This window comes from Protopterus annectens, chromosome 1.part0 (genome assembly GCF_019279795.1).
Source record: "Protopterus annectens isolate FY-2018-M chromosome 1.part0, PAN1.0, whole genome shotgun sequence".
Lineage (NCBI taxonomy): Eukaryota > Metazoa > Chordata > Ceratodontiformes > Protopteridae > Protopterus > Protopterus annectens.
In genome coordinates, this window is record NC_056725.1 from 544,866,574 (window position 1) to 544,892,481 (window position 25,908).

Sequence of the window (25,908 nt, forward strand, 5' to 3'; positions counted from 1 at the left end):
TCTAAGGGATCAAGCAGTACAAGAAATTTCAGAACTGCTAAGAAAAAGAGCCATCCAGCAAGTCCCAGCAGACCAGCAATGATCCAGAATTTACTCAAGTTTCTTTTTGGTACCAAAAAAGACAGGGGACTGGAGACCCATTCTGGATCTCAGCAGACTGAACAGGTCTGTACAAAGAACCAGGTTTTGGATGGTCACGCTACAGTCCATTATTCCCTTTCTGGGTCAGGACAATTGGATGTGCTCTATAGATCTTCAGGATGCGTACTACCACGTCAAAATGGACAGACGCTCCAGAAGATTCCTCCGCTTCCGGCTGGGAGCCAGCCATTACCAGTTCAGAGCTCTTCCCTTTGGTCTTACCACAGTCCCCCGGGTGTTCACCAAATGTATGGCAGTAGTTACCGCTCACCTGAGACGGCAAGGATTCCAGGTGTTGTCATATCTAGACGACTGGCTCCTTACTGCTACCACCAGGCATCACCTTCGGCGAGCCAGAGACTTCACTATCGAGACTTGCTCCTGATTAGGTATCTCAATAAATTTCAAAAAGTCTGCATTGTCTCCCTGTCAGTCTATCACCTTTATAGGCGCAAATTTAAATACAAAAGACATGTTAGCGAGCCTTCCACCAGACAGGGTATTAGTGATTCGTCAACATGTACAGGTCTTATTAGCATGCAAGAGAATTCAAGTCAGGTTCGTCCTCCAAACTCTAGGTCTCATGGCAGCAGCTATCCTACTTGTTCCTCTAGCTCGTTTTCACATGAGGATCCTCCAGTGGCTGCTTTTCACCCAATGGTCCTTCCAGCAGCTTCCCATGTCTCACATGATTATGATCACAGAAGCATGCAAAAAGCACCTTGCATGGTGGATGGTCTCCACATCAGTACCCCTAGGCAGACCATTTGTACTTCCCTCTCCAGTTGCTACGGTTACCATGGACGCTTCCCTGATCGGGTGGGGGGGGGCATTATCAGGGCAGGACAGTCCAAGGCACCTGGCACCCTCACAAGTACCACCTGCATATAAAAGTTTTGGAGATGAGGGCCGTGCTGCTAGTGTTGCAAGCTCTCCAGGACTCTCTTCCTACTGGGACCATTGCAATTCAAACAGACAATATGTCAGTAGTGTGGTACGTCAACAAGCAGGGCGGAACCAAGTCCTACCCCCTATGTCGAGAAGCACTCGGACACTGGCAGTGGGCGATCTCTTCCCAACGCTTTCTGATCGCAATGCACATCCCTGGGAAGTCCAGCGTCATAGCAGACAGGCTGAGCAGAGCAATTCTCATGCCTCACGAGTGGTCTCTGAATCAATTAGTTGCGGACCAAATATTCTGCAAATGGGGCCAGCCTTGCTGCGATCTTTTTGCCACCCCTTTCAACAGCAAATGCAACAAATTCGTCTCTCTCCTTCCACTTCCCGGACATTCCCTCAGAGATGCTCTAGTCCACGATTGGCCTCAGGGACTTCTTTATGCATTCCCTCCGTTTCCCCTTATTCCAAAACTGATGCAGAAAGCTACCGTTTTGGGCTGCAAAATGATCCTCATTGCTCCTTACTGGCCTCGACAAATATGGTTCCCATTCCTGCGTCATCATCTTCTCGAGCAGCCTTGGACTCTGGACCCAGTTCCATACCTTCTGATCCATCAATCTGGCGGGCTGCACCAATCCCTGCAATCTCTTCAGCTCACAGCTTGGTTGCTCCACTTCCAGCCTTAGCCAGGTTTCCAGATATCTCTCTGTCTGTGCGGGAAATTATTCTATCATCACACAAGTCTACCACTAGAAAAACTTACGCTAGTAAATGGAAACGTTTTTCTTCTTGGGCAAGAGACTAAGAGTATAGACCCGTTTTCAGCTCCTATACACCACATTTTGGATTTTTTTGCGGAACTTTTCCATTCTGGGTCCGCTTCCGCTACAATTTGAGTTCAGTTAGCTGCAATTTCAAATTTTCACATTGGCCTGTCGGGAAATAATATCATGTCGCATAAGCTGTGTAGAGCCTTTCTCAAAGGGACCACTCTGCTCAGGCCTCCAGTGAGAGATCCTCCACCTCCGTGGGATCTAAATTTGATTTTAGCTTCTCTAATATTGCCTCCCTTCGAACCTGCAGCTTCTTGTTCCCTGAAGTTTTTATCATGGAAAACGCTCGTTCTGGTAGCCATTACGTCAGCCAGAAGAGTTTCGGAACTGCAGGCTCTTTGTTCCCGTCTTCCGTACCTAGTGTTCCACAATGATAGGGTTGCTCTTTGGACTAATCCTTCCTTCCTTCCTAAGGTCTCTTCAGAAAATAACTTGAATCAGTCCATAGACCTTCCTGTGTTTTTTCCCAACCACTCCAACAGTGCGGAATACAAATTGCATTAGTTAGATGTTCACAGGCAACTACGCTTTTATTTGCATAGAACGAAGGATATCAGGAAATCGGACCAACTTTTCCTTTCTTATGCTGAGGGTAAACAAGGTCTTCCAGTCTCAAAAGTAACCTTGTCCAGGTTGTTGACTTCTGTCATCACATTTGTCTATCAACTGAGGAATAAAGAATTAGCTGTTAAACCAAAAGGTCACTCCACCAGAGCTTTAGCCACTTCTGTGGCCTTTCAGGCTAGGTTGCCCATGGAATCTATTTGTGCTGCGGCTATGTGGGCCAACCCACATACTTTCATTTTGCATTATAAGTTGGATTTGGTTTCCAGGAACAGAGCTGATTTTGGTTCCACTGTTCTGAAGAGTTTGTTCCGATCAGCCACCCAGGATTTTAGGTGCTAGGGACGCTGTCCCAACCAGCAAGAATGAAGGCGAGATAGACAACTTAACATAAAGAAGTTATGTACCTACCATAACGTTCCATGTTAGTTGTCTTCTTCTCACCTTCTTTCTTGCGACCCACCCTCCATCCCCCTATCCTTGTAGACCGAGAAGAGTTCCTTATGTTTTTTTGTTCGCTGGCTGAGTCTTCTCTGGCTATTCCTTTCTGTCTAGTAGCCTCTCTGGAGGTTTTATATATTCCAGGATAGGATCCTTTCCTTATTATGTCTGCAGTTAGTCTTACCAAACGAGATCTGGGTATCAAGCGCCAGGCATCATGGGATATGGGGTGGCCTCGAGCCAGTATGCAGCTCTCGAGCTTTTGAAGATGGCCGAGTCGGAGCCGAGGATTGGCTCCGAACCCAACCAGCAAGAAAGAAGGCGAGAAGAAGACAACTAACATGGAATGTTATGGTAGGTACATAACTTCTTTTTTTTTGTGGTTGTATAGGTAACACCAAAAGGTTTATTCACCCTACTACAAGGACCTCCGAAGAATTTCTGTGCTATGCAGATTGTATAACGAAGGATCCAGTATACTTGCCAGCATCAAATGAGGGGCATTTGGTGCATGTTGCTAAGACCAACAGGACCCTCAGGGAACGGATATGTGAACACATACACGCTATTAATAAAGAGGACACTACCAATGCCCTGGCCAGGCATATTTGTGAAAATGGCACGACACAGTAGTTTACTTTCATGGCATTAGAGTTAGTTTCAAGAAGCCTTAGGTTGGGGAATATCAAAAATGCTACTGAAAAAATAGAGATTAAATGGATTATTAGGCTTCAGGCATATAAAGGTTTTGGCCTGAATTATAGAATTTCAATTAAACAGGGATAGACCACTGAATAAATAAATATGTAGCATCATTGTACAGTTTATATACTTCATAGGGTGTGTTATTTTTTTTTGTTTTTTTATGTTTCATATGCTGTATTGAGCATTGCTTTTATGAGATACCTTTTACTTTTAAGCTTGTTCAGCATGTGCTAATTAATGTGAGACTGTCATTGGTTGTTCATAGGTTGATACTAGGCTATCTGCCCTAGGGCATTTATACGCCTAGCCAGAGTGTGTTTGGCTTTCGCCACCCTTTTAGATTAGTTGACTGTGCCTCTGTATAGTAGGTCACAGAAAGTAGCCCTTTTAAGGTTAGTTTACTGTACCTCTGTCAAGCAGGGACACAGAAGAGATCCCAGGGGTAAACTTAAGATCTTCCATCCACTCGTCAAGATTTCTCTTGAAGAGGGTCTGTGAGGGGCTCTGCCTAACATGGATTGGGATTTTGTTCCAGAGTGAGGGGAGCCTCTAGGATATAAATCTGTCCCTCCAGCATGTCCTTTTTATTTCTGTGCTGAGGTTCAAGTCCCTGGAGCGTGTAGCTCTAAGGGATTTGGATTTCCTGAGGTGAAGCATGTCCATTAATTCTGGGTTGGACATGGCTTTATATGTCAGACAGATCGTCTCTAAGTAGGTGGTACGCAACTGAGTAGAGCTGGAGTTTCTTTAGCCGAACTGCATAGGGCATCTGTTTGAGCCCCTTGATCCTCTTGGTGAGGTACTTTTGGGGTCTTTCCAGTTGCTGCAGGTGTTGGGTAAGGTACATCCCAAATGGGGCATTGTATTCAATTATGGGCCTGATAAGTGATGAGTAGAGGGGCACAATGACCTCTTTTGATCTAGATGTGAATCTTTTCATGATGAGGTGGGCTATATAGAAGGTCTTTCTAACCACTTTGGCAACGTGATTGTCAAAGGAGAGATTGCTATCTACTTGGTATCCAAGTCCCTAATTTCTTCTTCCATACTTAATGGATTACCACCTATGTGGTAATTTGTGGGCACTTTGTTTTTCCCAAAGGGGATGACTATGCACTTTTTGGCATTTAGCTTTAGGCCATGGCTCTGGCACCAGTTATCCGTCTCTGTGAGACCCTTTTGGAGGATGCTTGTGTCAGCCGGAGAGTCGATTACAGCACCCAGTTTGCAGTCATCTGCGAACTTGGTCAGCCGTAGTCCACCCGTGTTAGCCTGTACCTCGGAGAAATATATACCGAACAAGAAAGGTCCCAGGACTGAGCCTTGTGGGATGCCACTTGTAACTGGTTTAGAGTCTGACATGGCACCTGCTATTCTGACCATATGGGTTCTATCCCTGAGGCAGTTTGCAACCCATCTTGTGACATAGGGGTTGATATTTAAGCTGGTGAGCTTATTTATGATGCTCGAGTGGGGTATTGTGTCGAAGGCTTTTGCAAGGTCCAGGTAGGCTGTGTGGACTACCTTCCCTTCATCTATGGCTTTGGTAACTGTTTCAAAGAAGTCGACCAGGTTCAAGAGGCAAGATCTGCCCTTGACAAAGTCGAGTTGGGTAGGATCCAGTGTCTGGAGGTTCCCAATGTCTTTGTTTATGATTTCCATGATGATACGCTCCATAGCTTTGCAGAACAGGCTAGTCAGGCTTATAGGGCGATAGTTTCTGGGGTCTGTTGTGGCACCACCTTTGTGGAGTGGGACCACTGTTGCTGTACGCCATTCCTTGGGTACATATCCTGTAGTAAGGCTGAGATTGAACAGTGACTTTATATGAGGGTTTAGTTCTTCTTGGAGCTCATGTAAGACGCAGCCCGGGACACCGTCTGGTCCCATTGATGCTGTGTTTTTTGCTTTGGAGAGGGCAGCTCTCACCTGTGCATCTGTGATCTCAGGAAGGCTACACTCTGTTGGGATAGACATTTGCTCTTTTGGGGGAAGGGGGGAGAAGTTTGCACTGAACCTTTCTGCCAGGATGTTGACAATGTCTGTGGGTTCATTGTATTTTTTGTCATTTTGCACTAACTCAGAGCATGTCTGGGAGATACCTCCCAGGTTTCTGACATAACTAAAGAAGGCCTTGTGATTATCTTTAGTGTTTTGTGCAATTTTTCTTTCGAAGCTGGCCTTAGATGATTTTATGAGGGATCGTAGTTTCTTGCTAGTACTGATCAGAGACGCCTTCCCTTTTTGGGATTTTGCTCTATCATGTAGTAGCTTTCTCCTTCTGTTGTATAGCTTATTTATGGCCGGTGTCCACCAGACAGGTCTCCTGCCTTTGGAGGAGTGAGTCTTGGTTTTATTTGGGATAGCATGCTCCATGCATTCCTGTAGGTGTCCATAGAATGCTTTTGTAAAGGATTCTGCATTTTGGGCCGTATTTTCCACTGGCCCAGAGGCTTTGAAGGATTCCACCTCGGTTTTGAGAAGTGTGAAGTTTGCTTTTGAGAAATTCTTCACTGTGGTTTCCTTGGCAAGGGGTTGGGGATGCAATATGGATGTCCAGTGATATTAGTTTATGGTCTGATCTTGCCAATGAGGGGTATACCTCTGGTGTGGAACATAGAGACCCCATGTTGATGATGACCAGATCCAGTATGTTTTCCCCTCTTGTGAGAGTGGTGACCAGTTGTTCCATAGCATTTGAGTTTATAAATTCTAGGAACCGTTGGGCAAGGGTGTTTGGGCTTGAGTAGTTTTCCCAATCAATGTTTGGGTAGTTGAAGTCACCCAATATAATGGTGTTTGGAGAGACTTTCATATTCTCCAGTGTTCTCAGGAAAGCCAAGTGAGGTTCCTGTGTTTGGGAGGGTGGTCTACAAACTGAAAGGCAGTTTTGCCCACTGTTAGTTGCACATGGATGGTCTCCGATGCTTCGTGCAGTGCCACTAACCTGGAGGTGTGGGTATCTTTGATAAATATGGATACTCCCCCTCCTTTTGTGGTTCGGTCCGAGTTTTGGGGCCGGAAAGCATGGTATAAAGTATAATCTGTTAGTGCTGGGGTGCTCTCGGGAGCCTTGAACCAGGTTTCTGTTACTGCACAGACATCGATATTCTCCATACTGAGGAGAGTCTCGAGTGCGTGCATCTTGAGGTTTAGACTTCTGGCGTTGAGCAGTATTGCCCTTAGTTTTTTTTCTTTGTGTTGTCTATGGAGGTGGGTTTGTCTTTTGAGCCTTGCCTAAAAAAGGCACTATGGGGGAGGCAAGATCCTTTGCCAGTATTCGAAAACCCAGGGGTGGCAGGTGCAAGCCGTCCCTAGCGAAGCAACGTGGCTTGTTGAGCATGTCATCCCAGGCTGACAGACACTGGATCCCCTTTGAATGACACCAATACTTTAGCCAATTGTTAAAATTGATTATTTTGTCTTTATATTGTGGCATCATTCTTGGTGAGGGTAAGATGCTACTCAAGGTCAGGGTCATACCGGTCTGGGCTACATGATCAGAGAGCTCCTCTATCTCTTCATGTAGTCCAGGGAGGTACGTCTCAGGTCATTCACACCAGCATGGACAATGACTGAGTCATATTTGTACTTGCTTTGGAGTGACCTGAGTGCTTGTATTATGTGGCGGATCCTGGCACCTGACAGGCAGCTTACAGTGACCTTCTCCTTGTTCAGCCTGGTGAGTGGGACGTCAGTGTGTCTGACAATAGAGTCACCTATTACAAGTGTATTAGGTGTGTTGTTTAGCCTTAAGGGCTGTGACTGTGTGGCACACTGACTTTGTGAGCTATGTGCTATGTGGGTATTGTTTCATGGTAGGGGTTGCTTGGATGTCTGCTTTGGAGGTCTCTGCTGCTTAGGCATATTTTTATTTAGAGCCTCCGAGTATGTTTTTGTGTGTTTATGTGTTTGGTTTGCTGATGCGATAGGTCTATGTGAGACTGGATGTGTGGTGTGTGTGGTTACCTTCTCCTCCTGACAGGCTGTGCCAGTACTGGGTTGAGAGAGCTTAGCCTCCAGTTTGGCTATATAGTTGCAACTCTCACATATATTTGAGCTTGTTGGGAGGAGGAGAGGGTGGTCTGTATACATAAGGCAGTTGTAACATTGCCTCAAGATTCCCAGAGTCACCAGTTGGACTGGAGAGTAAACCCGAAACTGACCTTTGGACATGCCTGAATAATATAGGAAACTACTTATTGATTGATCAGAAAAAAACAATAGGGAGCAAGTGCTTAAAAGGAGTATAAGAGGATGCAGTGCTTAAGTTTATTAGTGTTTACCTATGAGATTACTTATACGGGCAAGTGCAGAGCTTTAGAATGAAAATAGAGTGCTTATTTTGAGATTTAGAGCAGTTCTAAGGGAAAAAGTGATGAGCATACTCTTTGGAGCCGGGAACAGTTTAAACCTGTCTAAGCGGCGCTGCCCGACGCTGCTGTGTGCGCAAGACCGCGCAAAAGACAGTTGCAGGGTTTTAAGAGAGTGAGATCAAGGAGTTTGGAATTGACCCAAAATAAAACTACAGCTTCTAGGCAGTAACCGCTCCTACTGGGACAGGCAGGCTGCTCAGTATTAACCACTGCCACTGGTGAACACAGAGACTTCCCTTTAGCCCAAGCAAGCACTGGCCTCCAAGAAACTTACAAACAGTTCAGAACAGCAAATCTGTAACTGAACTTTCTTAAATTTCAGAAAGTGGGGAAAAAGCAAGATTTTTTTTGTTTTAGTTTAAAGGTAGCAGAGATACACAAGTAGCAAAATAGTCAGAACAGTGCAATATATGACCCCACACTTGAGTGCTAGGGCAGAGTCAGGTAAAATGCAATTTTAAGAAAACTGATTTTAAATTAAGTGCAACTCAGGAAATGCAGTAAACAGGCTCTAGATGTGTTCTAAATACTGTTTCTAATACAGATATCAACTTTAGCAAGCCGGAAAATGCCGAAAAGTAGGCGGCAAAGCAGTAATTTTAAACAAAAAATCAGAAGAAAATACTTAAAATCTCAAAAGTGGCTCCTTTCTTTTCTCAGTGTTTTCTCCCCTTGGTAGGTGCTTCAGCAACAACTATCAAGCCTGGAAAGACGCCAAAACCACGAGGCAGCAGGGTTTTAAGAGAGAGAGGTCAAGGAGTTTGGAATTGAACCAAAATGGCCAATAAAACTACAGCATGTAGGCAGTAAACACTCCTACAGGGACAGGCAGGCTGCTCAGTGTTAAACCACTGCCACTGGTGAACACAGAGACTTCCCTTTAGCCCAAGCAAGCATTGGCCTCCAAGAAACTTACAAACAGTTCAGAACAGCAAATCTGTAACTGAACTTTCTAAAATGTCAGAAAGTGGGGAAAAAGCAAGATTTTTTTTTGTTTGTTTTAGTTTAAAGGTAGCAGGGATACACAAGTAGCAAAATAGTCAGAACAGTGCAATAAATGACCCCACACTTGAGTGCTATGCCAGAGTCAGGGAAAATGCAATTTTAAGAAAACTGATTTTAAATTAAGTGCAACACAGGAAATGCAGTAAACAGGCTCTAGATGTGTTCTAAATACTGTTTCTAATACAGATATCAACTTTAGCTGGCTAGTTGTTTTAGAAAGTCTGAGGAAGCGCCGAATCTGACGTGAAAGCGCTTACTATTAAAAGTTTATACTGTATTTTCCCGTGTTTGTTGTCTTTCTTGGTTTTTAGCTTTCGGAACTGTTTCGTCATTTGCCAACATTGTGATAAGATGGTGGAAAATATATAAATCAACTTGGTCTTTACATGTTTTATTATAGAATTTATATTTTATTATTTTTTGATGTGGTAGTGAAGAGAATTTCAAGTCATTGTTGGAAGAAATTATTACTGGTACTAATTTTCACTTGCACTTTTGTTAAAAAAAATTCTATTTTTAGATGATTAGTATGATGATAACCAAATATTTAAATCAATAATTCATAATTTGTATATACATGATAATAGTTACCAGCACAGTTATATAAACAAGAATGTGGTTAAGGACTACTTAATTGCCCATGGTAATGCCTAATGATGCAGATTTTAAAGAAGAATTTTCACAGTTGATCGAGAGAGAGAGAGAAAGTTTTTGGACATGAATTTCCTTCTAGAATGGCTGTATACACAGTCATCATTAGTAAAAATGATATATTTGCACCTGTCACTTACAAAGATTATAATGCAAAAAGGAATAGAATGGAAATTTAGTCATGCATATTCTCCCCCTTTACGGTTGTCTCTTATGATATCAACAATATAATTAATAATCATTGGGACACTGGAAAGACTGATGATGAAATCTTCAAAGCATTTAATTAAAACCCAGTTTATGCTCATGGAAAGTGAATTTACCTAAAATGACAGACTAGGCTTGTGGTTTCCCACAAGGGGGGTTCCTCCTGCTCCTGTGTAATCCTTCCCAACATCCTTTGACAAAGTCAGGAAGCTTTCCCTATTTTCCCCCTGCTTGAGAACTTAACCTTTAAAGATTTATTCATTCTTTTAGGTTCCAACAGTGGGTTTATCGATACAGTGGTAGACAAGAAGAAGGTTTAGATGGTCAAGTGTTTGCAGTTGGCACTATCCTGATAGGAATTTGGCACTGTCCATCAGAGCTGATAGGAAATGTATACCTCCTGAATCCATTACTTTTCTGGGCCACCACCCAATTTGTCTCATCTGTTGATTTTGGCCTTGGCAACTTGTGAAGTTGAAAAGACAGTGCAGCAGTTCATTGAGCTGCCATGGGACCAGCAGTCCAAGCGTCTAGAAAGCTGCTGCTGTAAGAAAGTTTTTTGAAGAAGTTTTTAATGAATCATAGGATGTTTATAGATCTGATGTTATCCATGTCACTATTCCTTGCTTCTGCGTCATAGGATCCAACCTCGGATCTGAGCTGGCAACGTCTGAGAGAGATCCTTGGCTTGAGCTCCTCCCACTCCCATAACCCTTTGCTGCCCTCTAACCCCACAGGTCTCGTTTGCTGCTTAACCGCTTCAGACGTGATTCCTCTGGCTCGAGTACTTCTGCAGGATAAGTGCTCATTTTCAAACCTTATTTTTGTCTTGTAGCTTTTAATCTTACTTGTAGTCTCTTTAGAGATCTAGTCTTACAGTTTTGTACCCTCTTAGCCTCCCTTCCCTTTCTATTTTTTTTTATTGGCAGCCCTTTTGGCGCCAGTTTCTCTGCCTTAAGAAGAGTTTCTGTTGCAACTTAGGCTTAGTTTATTTTCTTGTTCCAATTTTTGAATTAGTTAATTGTGTTAATGCAGTTGTTAGCTTTTGCTGTTTTTTGACTTGGTTTAGCCGGGGTTGACTGGTGTTTTGGCTTTGGTGCTTGATCTGTTGTTTCCCTCATGTCCAACAAACTAGCAGGGTTTAAGAAGTGCTCCTCATGTGGTCTGAAGATGCCCATTTCCGACTTGCACAATGAGTGCCTCTGTTGTTTGGTGCTGAATAGCTGGAGGTTGAATGTGGCATTTGTGACACATTCAACCCCAGGGCCTTGGTTGAGTGCCACAATAAGTTACTTTTGAAAGGGATGGCTCGGGGGGGGGGGGTCTGTTGGTCCACCATTCTCTGACCCCGCTAGGTCCCTCTGGCCACAAGAGGAAGGCTCCCTCCATCTTTGGGTCCTCTTCCTCTAAGAAGCCTAGGCTGTCGGATCCTAGCTCCTGGGATCTGGCTCCAGCCTCAGCACTGTCGGTGCAGAGGTCCCTCGAGTCTACTCCTGGATCCAGGGCCCTCCAGTTCAAGACCTTTGGATCTGAGTTTCCGAGACTATATTCCCGGATCCAAGGCATCTGGATCAAGGCCTTTTGATCGGGCTCAGACTAGACCTTCCGGTGATCTGACCTCCTTGGATCCGAGGCATTTGAATTCTAAGCGCTCAGATCCTCAGTTGTCCTCTGATCTGGGACCCATGTCTGATCTCATATTGATTGGGGACTGTCCCTCGGGTTCTGGCCCAGAGAAGCATCTTACAGATCTCAGGCACAGCAGCCATTCTTCAGAGAGCTACAGGAGGTTATTGGGGTCTAGACACACATCCTCAGCCTCTTCTAGGTCCTCCAGGAGCTTGCTCTTATCTGACATGGACAGGATGATGAAGTCCTTTTTCAAGGCTTAAATTGACTTGGGACTTCTTGCGTTCTCCCACCCATCTGGTCTGGGGTCCTTCCCCTGCTCCCCTACACTTCTATCTCCTCGTCCGACCCAGGTGGTTTCAGACTTTCAGGGCCTGGTGCATGGTGAGGAGGTGACAGGGACTCGTAGAGCCCACTTTGTCTCTACCCCATCCAAGTCCCTGACCAGCTCTGCTCTTCCCACCTTGGAGCAGACTGGGTCCCAGACCCGAGCAACTGCTCTGGAGTCCTTGGAGGGGTTTTGGTCCAGTTTTTTTGGACCGGCCCTGCCCCTCAGTAGTTCAACTCTCAACAGTTCAGGCGCCAGTGTTATCTGGGGGTGTTGAGGTGAGGGCATGCTCTACTCCCTCTTCTCAGGTGGTCTTGTCTGCAGGGAACGAAGAGGGCCAATTGTTCAGCCCTTTGGCTTTCTGGGTAGTAGAGGAGACTTTCTCCACTACTGGAGCTGCCCCTTCCCAGCCCCCCTCATCTCTGAGAGTTGAGCCTTCTCATTCTGCTCCCGGTCAGCAAACCTGAACTGACCTTCAGAGGGGAGTTACCCCACTTGGGGTCCCCCCGGTCTTCCGAGCCCTCCCCTGAGCTCCCCTCAGAGTATGTGCCCTGGAAGAGGATGTGCAAGAGGAGGGACCTATACTCTCCGATGGAGTCTCTCACCAAGGATACAGACCTTGATGCAGGGGGAGTTCCCCAGATCTCCACCCGAAAACATCCTGGAGATCCTCAAATTGAAGGGCAGATGGTCTTTCCAACCCCCATCCTCCAAAGAGTCCATGTTCCTGAAGGTGTTTGGGACGGGACCATCTACCACCTGGGTTCCCCCTCTGCTGACAAACTGATAGACCTTATCACCAGTAGGGCATGGAAGGAGACCGATACTTTGGAGCCAGTGCCCAAACAAGCGGATAAGTTCTTAAGCCCACCCACGGGTAAACAGTTCTGGTAAAAAGGGATGCCAGTCAATGTTATCGTGGTAGCTGCTGTCACTAGAAAGGAGTTGGTAGAGCAGAGTACATCTACCCATCCCCCCATTGAGAATTCCGGGCAATTGACAGACACACAAAGCGGGTTTTTGCCTCAGCTACATTTGGTCTGCAGGCATTTAATTACTTGGCACACTTCACCTGCCTCCAAAAGGAATTGATTAAGGAACTCACCCCTTCCCTTTCTGAGTTGATGCCTGCTGAGGACTTGAACAGTGTGTCTCCCAAGCTTTCCACTCTTGCGTCCCTCGCTAATTCCTTGATGAGGTTGATTTCCAGTGCTGCGGAAAGGATCTCTCAAGCAACCAGCACAGGCATCACTATTTGGCGTTTTCCCTCGCTATGCTTGTGTGGGGTTGTGGAATCTTTTAAAGCTTTTTTCACCAATGCCCCTTTGATGGATCCATTTCTTTGGTTCATCAGTCAAAGACAGTCTGACTTGCAGTGAGCAGGAAGGGAAGACCTTGTCGGCTGTGGGAATCAAATTTTCAACCTCTCAGCAGTCCTTTACGAAAACACAGTGAGGGATCAAGAAGTTGTGATTCAGAAAGTTGCAGTCTTCCTTTCAGGAGGCTCAGGATGAACCCTCTTCTAGAGGTCAGGGGAGAGGCTTCAATGGTAGACTCCTCCCTAGAGGCAGAGATGCAACGCAAAATCAGGGCTTCAGGGAACCATTCTCGGATAAGCCCTTCCAGCACTCCTGATGCATTGCCTGCCTGTCCTGCATGGAGGGGATCATTTGTCTCTGCACCCTTTGGCCTGGGCAAACATCACAAGAGATTGGTGGGTGCTAAGCATTATTTCCAGTGGCTATTTTATTCCCTTTTCCCACCCCACCCTCCAGTCAGGAAACCTCTCCCTGATGCGCCACCCCATCAAATGGAGTTAGCTCAGCAAGAAGTGCTCAGGCTTCTTCAGAAGAGAACCATCTAGGAGGTCCCCCCAGGACAAAGAGGTTCCGGAACTTACTCTCATTTCTCTTTGTTGCCAAAGAAAATTGGGGACCTACATCAAATCCTAGACTTAAGTAAGTTGAATCTCTCCATCAAGAAGTCCAAGTTCTAGATGGTCACTGTATAGTCCATTGTGCCCATTCTCTAGAAAGATGAGTGGACGCAGTCTGTGGATCTCCGGGATGCATACTATCATATAAAAATAGACAGGCACTCCCAGAGACATCTCCGCTTTCGTCTAGAGGCCAATCATTACCAGTTCAGGACACTGCCCTTTGGTCTCATCACAGTTCCCGGGTGTTCACCCAAGTGCATGGTAGTGGTGTCAGCTCACCTGAAACTGCAGGGATTCCAGGTGTTTTCTTACCTCGATGATTAGCTCCTAACAGCTCCCATGAAGCATCGAATGGTCTCAGCCCCACAGTTCCTTATTCGTCTGTTCGACCAGCTAGGAATTACCATGAATCGACCCAAGTCGAATCTGATTCTGACCCAGAACTTGGAGTTTATTGGCATCCAGCTAGACACGGTGTCAGAGATTGCAGCTTTACCTCCCAGGCATGTACAGTTAATTTGAGTCTATATTCATTATCTCCTAGATCTGTGTCGTCCTCAGGTCTGTTTCATTCTCAGGGCCTTGTGGTCCATGGCGGCGGCAGGTTTTCTTTTGCCGTTAGCTAGGTTTTATATGAGGGTGCTACAGTGGATTCTAGCAGTCCAATGGTTTTCTCTGTCTCACCCAATGACAGCTTCCATCCACCTCACTCTGGTGTGCAGGCATCATCTTCTTTGGTGGATTCAGTCTTCTGATCTTCTCGTGGGCAGACCCTTTTCTCCTCCTCCTCCTTCCTGTGCCATAGTGACCACAGACAGTTCCCTGCTGGAGTGTGGTGGGTGGGATTGCCCGGGAAAGACGGTCCAAGGTATGTGGTCCCCTGCAGAGACCAAACTGCGCATAAATGTACTAGAGATGAGGGCAGTTCTTCCCACAAGCCTTTCAGGACTGCCTTCCTCTGGGTACCATTGCAGTGCACACTGACAACATGGCTGTTTTTTGTACATCAACAAACAAGGGGGCACACAATCTTATCTGCTTTGTCATGAGGCCATGAGAGTGTTGGAATGGGCAGTGTCCTCAGGGCTGAGTTTCTGAGTTGCAAGCTCTCTCAATCAAGCTGTCATACATGATTTTTCATAGAGTGGCTCTCAGGACTAATCCCTCTTTCATGCCCAAGGTAGCCACTGAAGCAAATTTGAATTAAACCATTAAGTTGCCAGTTTTCTTTCCCGACCATTCCAGTAAAGGAGAGTATGTGCTGCATACCCTTGACAAACAGAGACAATTACGATTCTATTCAGACAGGTCAAAGAGTTTTCACAAATCTGACCAACTGTTCGTGGCCTTCTCTGTTAACAGACTGGGTAGGGTGGTGTCCAAAATGACAGTATCTCATTTGATATCCCAATGTATTTCTATGGTTTATTCTTCTAAGGGATTGCATTTACCATGACCTGTCAACGCTCATTCCACTAGATCTGTGGCTTTGTCAGCTGCCTATTTAGCCCAACATTCTGTAGATGAGATTTGCGTTGCAGCCACCTGGTCTACTCCTCACACCTTCGTTAAACATTACAAACTCGACCTGGTCTCTAGGAATAGGGTACCTTTGGCTGTACAGTTCTTTGGCATGTCCTTCCATGAGGCTATCCAGGATTGTATGGTAGCTGGGAACTCTGACCCAGAAGTGAGGAAAAGTGACATGGATAACATCAGATAAAGAGTTATGTACTTACCATAACTTAGCATCTTTTTTATCCTGTGTTACTGTTCATCACTATCCCTCCCTCCCTTCTCCCATCCTGTTGGATCTAGAGGAAGTGGAGATGTCCCATCTGGTGGTTCAGGTCTACTCTGGCTGTCTTCTAGCTTTGGAGCAAACTTGATCTTAGGGGTTAGAGGGCAGCAAGGGATTGTGGGAGTAGGAGAAGCTTGAGTCTAGGATCTGTCTGAGAAGTTGTTGGCTTGGATCGAAGGTCAGATTCTATGACCCAGAAGTGATGAATAGTGACAAAGGATAACATAGATGCCAAGTTATGGTAAGTACATAACTCTTTGTAATCACAGTAATATGTTTATGGTAGAAAGGCCCAAACTATTATTGGGGTTATTCTACATTTCACAGAGTAGTTGTTTTCATCTGCTTTTCCTACTGAGATACAGCCTGGGGTGTTGAACTGTCCTCTGTACCGAGGGAAAGGGAACAAGAACAGGCCTCCACATGTAAGCTGTACAAAACACTCAGACCAAGGTGCAACAAGTACAAAGAGTTTTTGAGAGAGACACCAAGAAATGGAGCTCACCAAAGGCCTGCTCAGTCCCAGGCCCAAATTCTAGCAGACCAGGAAGGGGGTTTTCCTGCAGACAGGAAGGCCAAAACCCACTGGAAATGCTGTGCTATGAGATTCAGCAGTATATGTGACTAGTTGCATAACCAGCATCCACTGACTTACCAGGCTGTGGTCAGAACAGGCTCTCCCCTGCATGTAACTAGCTTGATGATTAGTGTGGTTGCTTGAGCTGTCCATATCCTGGAGGAGGGACACATCTTGGAACTCTTTGCTCCACCACCCTTCTGTCTGTTTTTACTTGAGCATAGGATTCTTACTGCTCTTCTTTTTCTAGGGAATCAGTGGTATCAATACCTGACCCCACCCCAACCCCTACACCCACATTCACAATGATATTACATAAGTATAATTTTTAGCAGTTTGTACTGTAAGTCATCTAGTTAACAAACACAAGGGAGATGCTACAATACCAAACTGTCCCCTTGTCACCAGGGAATTGCACACACTGTGAAAGACAGGATGTTTGTGACAAGACAATTGTCATACTGCTGCATTCAAATGATCCCACAAGTGTTGCAGAGCAGACCACATAAAGTTCAGAGAATAGAGGAGAAACTTTACTAACAGTGACATGAAGAAGGTTGACAGTATAGTGCCTGTGTGCCGCATATATCTGGAAAGGAAATTCTGTATGTGATGTGTGTCCCTCATCTTTCTTCTTAGGCTTTTTCCTCACAGCAAAGACACTCACCTCTCATGCTGGGTATCCTGTTCTTTTTGCAAGATGGGAATTAGAGGAATTAAGCCTTGACTGTGTCTAAAGTGACCTGGAATTGATTAACAACTCAGGCAACTGATGGAGCTGACAGAGAAGGTTGAGCATGCCCAAAGTGGAGAGGAGCTGAACTAGAGTTGTATACAGCATGCACTATTCACCTCAGAGGTGGGGTTAAGATGCAAACGATGCAGTTTGGCAGGGAGGTTTAGGCTTATCTATCCAAAAGTGGGCAAGAACATTAATACTGGACATGCAGACATGTATGCCTTTGTAAGGAAGGTATTGTGGGCCCTTCCTGGTGACATGATTCAGTTGTTCCTCTGCCCAGGGGGTGAGGTTAGGACCATTAAAAAAAAAAAGTCTTTAGCAATCCTTTTGGCTGCCTGAATGAAATCATCCTTGCATAGCTCTCACCTCCATTGTTATGCAAGACTGTCCACTATAGAAGACTGAATGGGCCCAACTACAATTGGGGAAGGCTTGATGGTTAGCATACAGAAAGACATCTGTCAGCATAGGAATAATATAAAGGAGTATAAGGTGGCTAGCCATATAAACCTTTAATTGGACACACTTAAAAGTTTGTGCCTCTTTTTTCAAGCACTTAATAATGCTCACCTCTCTGGCTGCTGCACTGTGAGTGTGAAGTTCTCAGGAAGGACATGTAGTCTCCTGTTCCAACCCTCCAATTGATTTTGTGTCCTTGGAAGTTTGTGTTAAACCAGGTTGTTGATATCCCATTGGGAAATCAGAATTCATGGAGGAAGGCACTGGACCTGCTACAGTGCTTTCCAACCTTATGATGATGCACCTTCACATAGTAATACTTTCATAAGCATCAGAATGACCTCTGCTGTAAATTGCACTGTAGCAGCAATCGCATCTGTTGCTTGTTGGACTTGTTTTGTGACAGAAACACTAATTACCAGTAAGCATCCTTAGCTGTAGGGTCAGCCCAGGATTGGTGATGAAGACTGTGGTCAGATGATGTTTCTGGATTTAACCCCATGAGATCTGTCCCATATGGGACATTCACCCTTTCATCTTGGTATCAGATGTGTGTCCCTGGGCAGAACTTAAGGCGACATTTTCAAAGTCTTACAGATGTATCTGGAGGTCAGCTGCAGTCCCTCTGCTTTGGACAGTGCCGTTAATGCCCACCATATATTGTTGCAACTGACAGTATTTTTCTGGCCATCAGGCAGTATGCAAAGGGCACCATCATGTAGTTGCTGACTGTCCCCCATCTGACACTTGAGTGTATACAGTTAGCTGCTCGTTTTAGCACTTGTGTGCAAGGTGCTACCTCCTACTTTCAGTGCTACAGTAGTCAGCGGCGCGCACACACACACACACACACAGTCTCTCATGTATGTACTCCACACAGCATTTAGAATTAGAAAAGTGAATTAAAATTGCAAAAATATAAATAAAAACTAATATGTCTATTAACTTGAAACACTGTCTCCTGAAGTAGCTGTTGTGAACATTAAGGAAGTTATGTGCTTGTATTTTGATAAGTTTGAATGTTGTAGTTTAATCCATTAGTGATTGATTGTGGGCAGTCAGGATTTTATGACAGAAAAATCTGTAAAATAGAATTCTTGAAGTTGAGGTGTAAAATTTATTTCATGTTTAATTTTTGTTTTTCAGTGGATTTGGCATGACAATATGCAGTTCCTTCAAGACAAAAATATATTTGAACACACTTATTTTGGGTAAGTATTTGCTTATTTTCTTTTTCCCTTCCTGTGTTAATTGTTTTTATGTATGGCATCAAGACTCCACTTTGTACTTATAGAAGCAAGCTGTGGGTTTAATCCAGCTTAATTGTTGGGCATCAATAGCATATGGATTGTAGTTACTTGCTTTTTTTTTTAATATCTTTATTAAACTATCATGTATGACATAGACAATCTTGCATTTATATAAATGAAAATATACCATACCAACACAATCTTAGTTGCAAACATTATAAACCATACCAACACACGTGCATCTGCAAACATTATACATCACTTATAATATATCCAGTCATTGTCAGTCAATCATTACATAGTTCAGTAATTTTTTGACTTTTTAAACCTCTTTCCTCCTACGCATGTATTGATCCTTCACTCCCCATGTTTTCCTGTGTAATTTGCTCCTACCCTTTTCTAAAGATCCCAATTCCAGTTTTATCTCTGTTATCTTTGCTACTTCTAGTAAGTTTGGTTTAGACATTGTTTTCCATTTTCTAGTAACTGCTTTTTTGGCAGCGATCATAATTAGAGTCAGCAAGGCTTTACTATGTCTAGGCAGTTCCAGTTCTGTATCATAGCTCAAAAAAAATAATTTTCTCAGTTGCACCAATTTGCTTACCCAGCATATCTGACAGAACAGTCTTCAAGGATTCTTTTAAGTCTGCCAACGCATTACACTCCCAGAAAATAAGTTCCCAGTTGCCTCTCTGTTCCCCATCACACCTCCAACATTTACTGTCTACCTGAGGTAAAATTGTTTGTACTCTACTTGGTGTATAAAAATATGTATGTAAATACTTCCAAGCAAAGGTTCTAAATCTTCTGGAGTTGTTTGCATATTTGGGAGACATGCATATATCTCCCTTTTTTGTGAATTGCTTATCCAGTCTCTCTTCCCAATCCTTTCTAATCTCCTCTGATTGATTCTTATAGTAGTCATGCAATATTTATATGCTTTACTAATTATTCCTTTCTTAATGGCAACTTCTATTCTATATTCTACTAAAACCGCTACCAGTGCTGGTCTTTCTCTTTGCCTGTAATCTGATATTAATCCTTGACAGGCTAGGTAGTCTCAAACCTGCAGTCCAAATAAGATTATGGCATTTTCCCATTCTCTGTTACCTTTTCCTCTACAGTTATTTACTCCCAATATCTTGGCTCCTTTGCCAATTTTCTCCAATAAATTCCAGCCCCCTCTTGCCTATTGTCTGTATCCCTAATTGCAGTCATCCTTATTGGTAGAATTTCCTTTCTCCAGTCTCGTGTTGGCTTGGTTCTTTGAATTCTTTTTGCTAATCTATGAATATAATATTCTGTATGATTATTGTTATTCTTCTTAACGGTCTGCATCCAAAATCCCAGTCTCTTTTTGTTTCTTGAGCTTCCCCCATTTCATCATCATCTGTTTCCAGTTTGAGTTATAGTTTTCTGCTTGTATTACGTGTAGGAGCCTTAACTGTGTTGCTCTGAAATAGTCCGTCAAATCAGGTAATCCCAATCTGCCCTGTTCTGTTGAAAGAATAAGCTTACCCCACTTGACTATTGCTGTCTTGCCCTCCCAAATAAAATCCTTCAGCTCTTTATTAATTGCTATCCACAGCTTCTCCTTTGGCTGATAAAAATATGCCTGACCTGTGTAGAAGACTAAAGGGAATAAAAACATTTTAACTGCTTGTATCTTACTATCGATATCCATGTAACAGAGCTTCCATTTTCTCAGTTTTTGTGTCATCTTTTGTTTAGCCTCTTCCCACATATTCTTAACTGCCACACCAGAATTAATTTTTAATCCATACACCTAAATATTTCATTTTATCATGTCCCCATAAGTATGGGTATTGCTGACCCACAAGAAACTCTTGAGATGTAAGAGTGCTACAGTTGTGATAATTTGCATTAACTAGCCTTTACTGACCTTTTTGGAGTAAACTCCTGTTGATGCAAAACCAGTGCTCTGTATTCTATTTTGGCAAACTTTAATGTTTTATTGACATTGCTAATTGATGATTTTATTGATCACTGTTGCAGTAGTCCTTACTAACTGGGCCTTCAGCTACAGAAGTTGGAAGTCCAGCCTAGTTTCTAGGGCTCCTCAATTTCTCCCCTCCATTCTAGATGGACATTCTCTCCTTTGAGCCATCAGAACATTCCCTGTTTATAGCTGACATGTGGCCATGCCATTTTAGATCTTTCTTGTCAAAGTTCATAGCAGATGTTCCGTTTTTGTGTGTCCATACTGTGGCAGTGTTTGGCCTGCTCCAGATATGTTGGATAAGCACCCCATTGGGAAAATATTTTCCTGACCCTAATTGTATTTTTTTAGTTTTTATTTATTTTTTTGTAGTATTTAATACTGTGTATACTAGAAGGCTTGGATACCTAGGCATTGTTCACCCCTGAGAAAGAAAGTAATTACTTTTGCAGTATACATATCTTGCAAAGTCTGCCATAGTTTGTGCATTTTCTGTTTAGGTCTTGAGCACAGTACTGAATGTTGTAGCATCTGTCAAGGATTACAGTAAAAACTTAATTTTGCAGGGAACACTCCCGTCTCCTGTTTTAAGTGGAAGAAACTTGAGGCCTTGATTTGAACCACCAAAGTGTCTTCCAGCTCATTTCCTACAGTGGACATTCTCCTTAATAGGCAGTTAGGACAGTGATCTAGAAAAGGCAGTTGAGGACCCTGGTGATGTGATGACAGCATCTGGTATCCTTGCTCAGCTAATGGACAGTAATCCAAATGAGGTACTTTTCACACCCCCTAGCCTTCATGTCTTAGTGACCCAAGGCCTCTGGCGAAGCTACTTTGGAGGCCATCATGCCTGCTGCACAGCCCACTAAGCCAGTATTCCCTGTGTAGAGTTTGGGTTAGACATCTTACCACAGTCACCTGTGGCTGAAGGACATTTTTCTTTTCCAGAAGGAGCAGATGATGTAAACATTGTTCAAGTAAGGTAGGGAATCAGGGGCATACTTCTCAACATTCAGGCATTAAAAATCTTAGCTCATCCTTCAAAATCATAGCAGTTAGTCAGAAAGAGGAGCATTTTCTTATTTTTCACAACCTCTCAATATACTAGACCTATATAGCTAGTGGTAGTGAATCTTTGTATTGGGTTATTTTGTGTATTGAGTAAAGTATGTACTCATAAACAGGTCTGACTGTATGAGGAATATTGTAAATTTAGGAGGAATAAGGCTAAATCTGAAAGCCAGAATCCTAGTGCTATGCCTAATTCATAGTAGTTGAGAGAGATGATCTAGGGTCAGAGCATGGAGGTCCAGGACTGCCTTCCTCAATTCCTGGCCTTCAAGTTGGCATACTCACTTAAGAGATCACAGAAACTTGGGCATAGGGCACCCACTCCCTTCTTGCAGCTGCTTAGGTCACAGGCAACAGATGAATCATTACCCATCCCTTCTGTACTGTAGGCTGTTCGCCAGGAATTGATCTTCTTGACCCCAGAGTTCCTTCATGTCATATGAAAACTGCAGCCAAGTTCAGATCAAGCCGCAGTGTTTGGAGTTCCCTCTGTACAGAGAAAAAGGTAGCCTTCCCCATAGAGAGATGAAGAATCATCGTAGATTGAGAGGAAAGAATTGGACTGCTCACAAATGTCTCCTCCTGTCTTGCATATGACACAGACATTTAAGACACCTTATTCTCTGCTTAGTCAGCAGAGGAGATGTCATTTGGAGAGACTGCTTTTAGGATGAAATACCACTCGGGAGGCTAAAGAGGTATGAGATGCTGAGAAAAAGGTATTTTGATTTACTAGGTATGGGTGCCCCAAAATTTGTGGCAGTTCCTCTAGTCTTAGGAACACTAGAGGATGCATTTTTACCACCCTCGAAAGAAAAGGAGATCAAGACCCCTGTCCTGAGAAACCTGATATGTTTTGCAAGGTCCATGATTCCCACATGTTCCTCCTTTACCAAACACGTGCGGTAGATCCAGCAGTGGTTTGTGTGGATCCATAGAAGTAGATAAAGTACTCTTTCCATTGATAAGGAGAGCAGAAAGCTTGACTGATTTGGAAAGAATGTGTGAACAGCTACCTCTCTCCCTTCAGGCCCACCACTTGACAGGCACGCAAGTAATTTTCAAATTACTTTCCCAGACCAGATAGAGGATACGACTGGAAGTGAGTCTGGTGGTGATATAAAGGCAAAATTAATGGCCCCCACATTGACATTCAGTCAAGTGGATAAACATGACATGGCGTGATTATAATACTGTGGATGCTGGATTCAAGATGGCAGCTACAGGGGACATTGATGAGAAGACATAACTGAATGAGACTGCAACCCCTGCCAAAGTATACGAGTATGCAGCAGTCCAGTGCTCTTGGATAAGCAGGTGTTCTTTCTGAACTTCACAGATGTGGTGCTAAAAACACAGAGAAGACTATGCAGTCAGTGGAACAGCTTTTTCAGTCCCTGATGCCTAGATGGTGGAAATTACCCACCCACATTTGGGCCCTGACATTTCGGGCAAGGATAAGTAAGCAAGCCTAAAAAAGGCCAGTCAAAGATAAAAATGGAGACCAGAAGGGAAATCCTGGGGTCTCCTAGGCCCCTGTATGCCTAAGAGAGTAGCCATCACTATATTAATTGTTTCTCTCTCACATTTTCTCCCCTGAAGGCCTTATCCTCTCTAGCCTTGTCTCTTGCCCACCACATCCAACTTGATGGTAGCAGGAAAGGTAGCATAGTGCTTAAAATGATAATGCATCTCAAAAGACAAATGGATGCTGCACATAACATCTCAAGGTTACAAACTAAATTTCCTAAGAAAATCAAAAATGTCAGGCATTCCATCCTTACCAGGGGATCAAGTGCGTATAGCCCCACTAACCTTCATTTTACAAGAAATCTTACAACTAGGAGTTATCAAACCTGTACCAAAACAGGACTGGAAAAGGGGATTCATCTCTAGAGTCTTCCTGATGTCCAGAAGGAAGGGTACATGGGGACCCGTCCTCATCTGTCAAGGCTAAGTATCTCTCTCAAAGATCCAAAATTCATAATATTGACATTACAAATTCTCTTACTACTCTTGTTTCCTCAGGTGCGTGTGGCTTCCCCTGATCTAAAGCACTGTTTTTTCAATCGCTGGTCCATGGACCAGGTCCAGTCCAGCAGAAATTTCCTGCTGGTCTGTGAAAGACCTGTTCAGCAGGTTGGGAGAGAGCCCCTGCTGACCAGGAGACTTTTATTTATATATATATATATATATATATATATATATATATATATATATATATATATTTTTTTTTTAGGACATTCTTCTTTAAGAACACCCTTTGCATCTAGTTGCACAGACGTGACAGGTGTGTGCAACCTGTTTTCATCTTCTGCGTCTGTGCTACCTGCTGTTTACATCTTAGTCTTCTATGCACATGGAATTTGAGTGCCAGAAGATGTTTGAAATGCGGACCATGCATGGACAAGTGAGAGGTAGGTAGATAGGTGTGTGTGTGTGTAAGAAGTAGGTAGGTAGGGTGTTTGTGCTTGTTTAACAGGCAGGGAGGTCGGTCACTGTGTTTGAGGGAGGGAGGTCGGTCAGTGTGTGTGTAAGAGGGAGGGAGTAGGTGCGTGTGTGTGTAATAGGGAGGGAGGTAGGTGCGTGTGTGTGTGTAAGAGGGAGGGCGGTAGGTGCATGTGTGTGTAAGAGGGAGGGAGATGTGTGTGTGTGTGTGTGTAAAACGGGGGGCTAGGTAGGTGCATACCTCTCAACTGTCCCTGATAGTCAGGGACATCCATGATTTTGACTGAAATTTTAGCTCTGTTCCTCTTAATCCCACCTAAAGGTGGTGACTTTTGGAGAAAAGGTGATGAATTATACTTAATTATTAGAGTTACAGACTTCTTTTACTTTAGAAAATTGCATATTCACTCATGTTCTGTTGATTTGTCAGTGCCTCAAGTTAATAATACTAATATTTGAAAAGTGTCCCTGATTTTGTTGGGATTTGTCCCTTTTTGGTTGAGAGGTGTGTGTGTGTCTAAGAGGTAGGTAGGTAGGTAGTGTACCTTTCAACTTTCTAGATTTTTGCCCCATATTTTTGGTCTGTTCCTCATAAAAAGGACTAAAGTGTCAGACTTTATATCCTTTGGCATACAATGCTCAAACAACAATTGTTTTAACTGGTTCTTTATAAGTAATGTTTTTTATTTCTGCATTATCAGTCCCCAAAATAATTCTCCTATTTTCACCAGTCCCCAAGTGTAAAAAAGCTGAAAACCACTGATCTTAAAGATGTTTATCTTTATATAACCAAACACAGAGACCACAGGTGCTTTCTCATATTCATGCTTGAGGCGCCAAATGTCAGTTTATTTCCTTACCCTTTTGACTACCTAATACTTTTACAAAGTGCCTGGCTGCAGCAGCTGCTTGTTGCAGAACGGGTGGAATTCATATTCATCCATTTCCAGATAAGTGCATTCAGCTTTGTTCCAGGAGGAGGAGGTAGAGTGAGATGTGGAATTCACCAAGGACTGTTTTCTAAACATGGGTTTTTCGGTCAGTATCACCAAGTCATATTTTACTGCTTCCAAGAAAGTGATGGTCCTTTGATCCTTTCTGGATTTCAGCAGTCTGCCTTCCTCCCTCCAGACAAAGTGTTGGTTAGTACTTCCAGTAAATGACAACAACAGTTAAAGACAGAGAATTCCTGAGGGACTGGGATTCATGGCTTGCTCATTTCTGATGGTCACATGGCCAGACTGTACATGAAAAAACTCTGCTGGTACTAAAGAATTACTTGGAGCCAACATCCATATTCCCTGGAGGAGATAATCCCTGCTTCCCTGTCCTGTATCTCCAAAGAAATGAAATGGTGACCCAGCCAGGTCAGACTAAACCAAGGAGTGCTGTTCAGGCAAGAATCAGAAAGTAACCACATGCATTATACCTGACTAGAGGGAATATTTAGGAGAACACAATCTACAAGGGGGTTTGGGTGCACATCAAAAGAAGAAGCATGTAAATGAGATGATGGCACTTATTCAGGCACTCAGAGGCTTCAAGCCCATCTGGAAAAGGGGATGGGTTGCAGGTACAGCAGACAACACTGCTTTAACACAGTACACTGACAGACAAGAGATGACTCATTCTTTCTTCTTCTGCATGCAGACATGGGCTGCCTGGGAATTTGCTGTTCAGTGCCAGGTGATCATAAGGACAGTCTACATATGCCATTTTCAGACCAGCTAAGCAGGTCAACTGCATATACTCTCAGATGGATTTTGTGCAGGGATGTTTTTAACCAAATTTTTCAGAGGTAGGCTGTCCCGGCAGTAGACAGGTTTGCTTCTTCAAGCAGCAAAACAGCTCAGGATTGTCTGCTGCAGGGCAGTATATAAA

General features: G+C 43.7%; 1 protein-coding gene across 1 annotated transcript in view; it reads left to right on the forward strand.

The window, feature by feature from the left end:
• USP34 (ubiquitin specific peptidase 34) overlaps window positions 1-25,908 on the forward strand; it is a gene marked incomplete in the record, with an annotated part of 5,849,982 nt that overhangs the window by 4,716,219 nt on the left and 1,107,855 nt on the right. Inside the window, 1 exon segment of the mRNA XM_044061224.1 lies at window positions 18,445-18,509. Coding sequence (XP_043917159.1) covers window positions 18,445-18,509 — 65 coding nt within the window.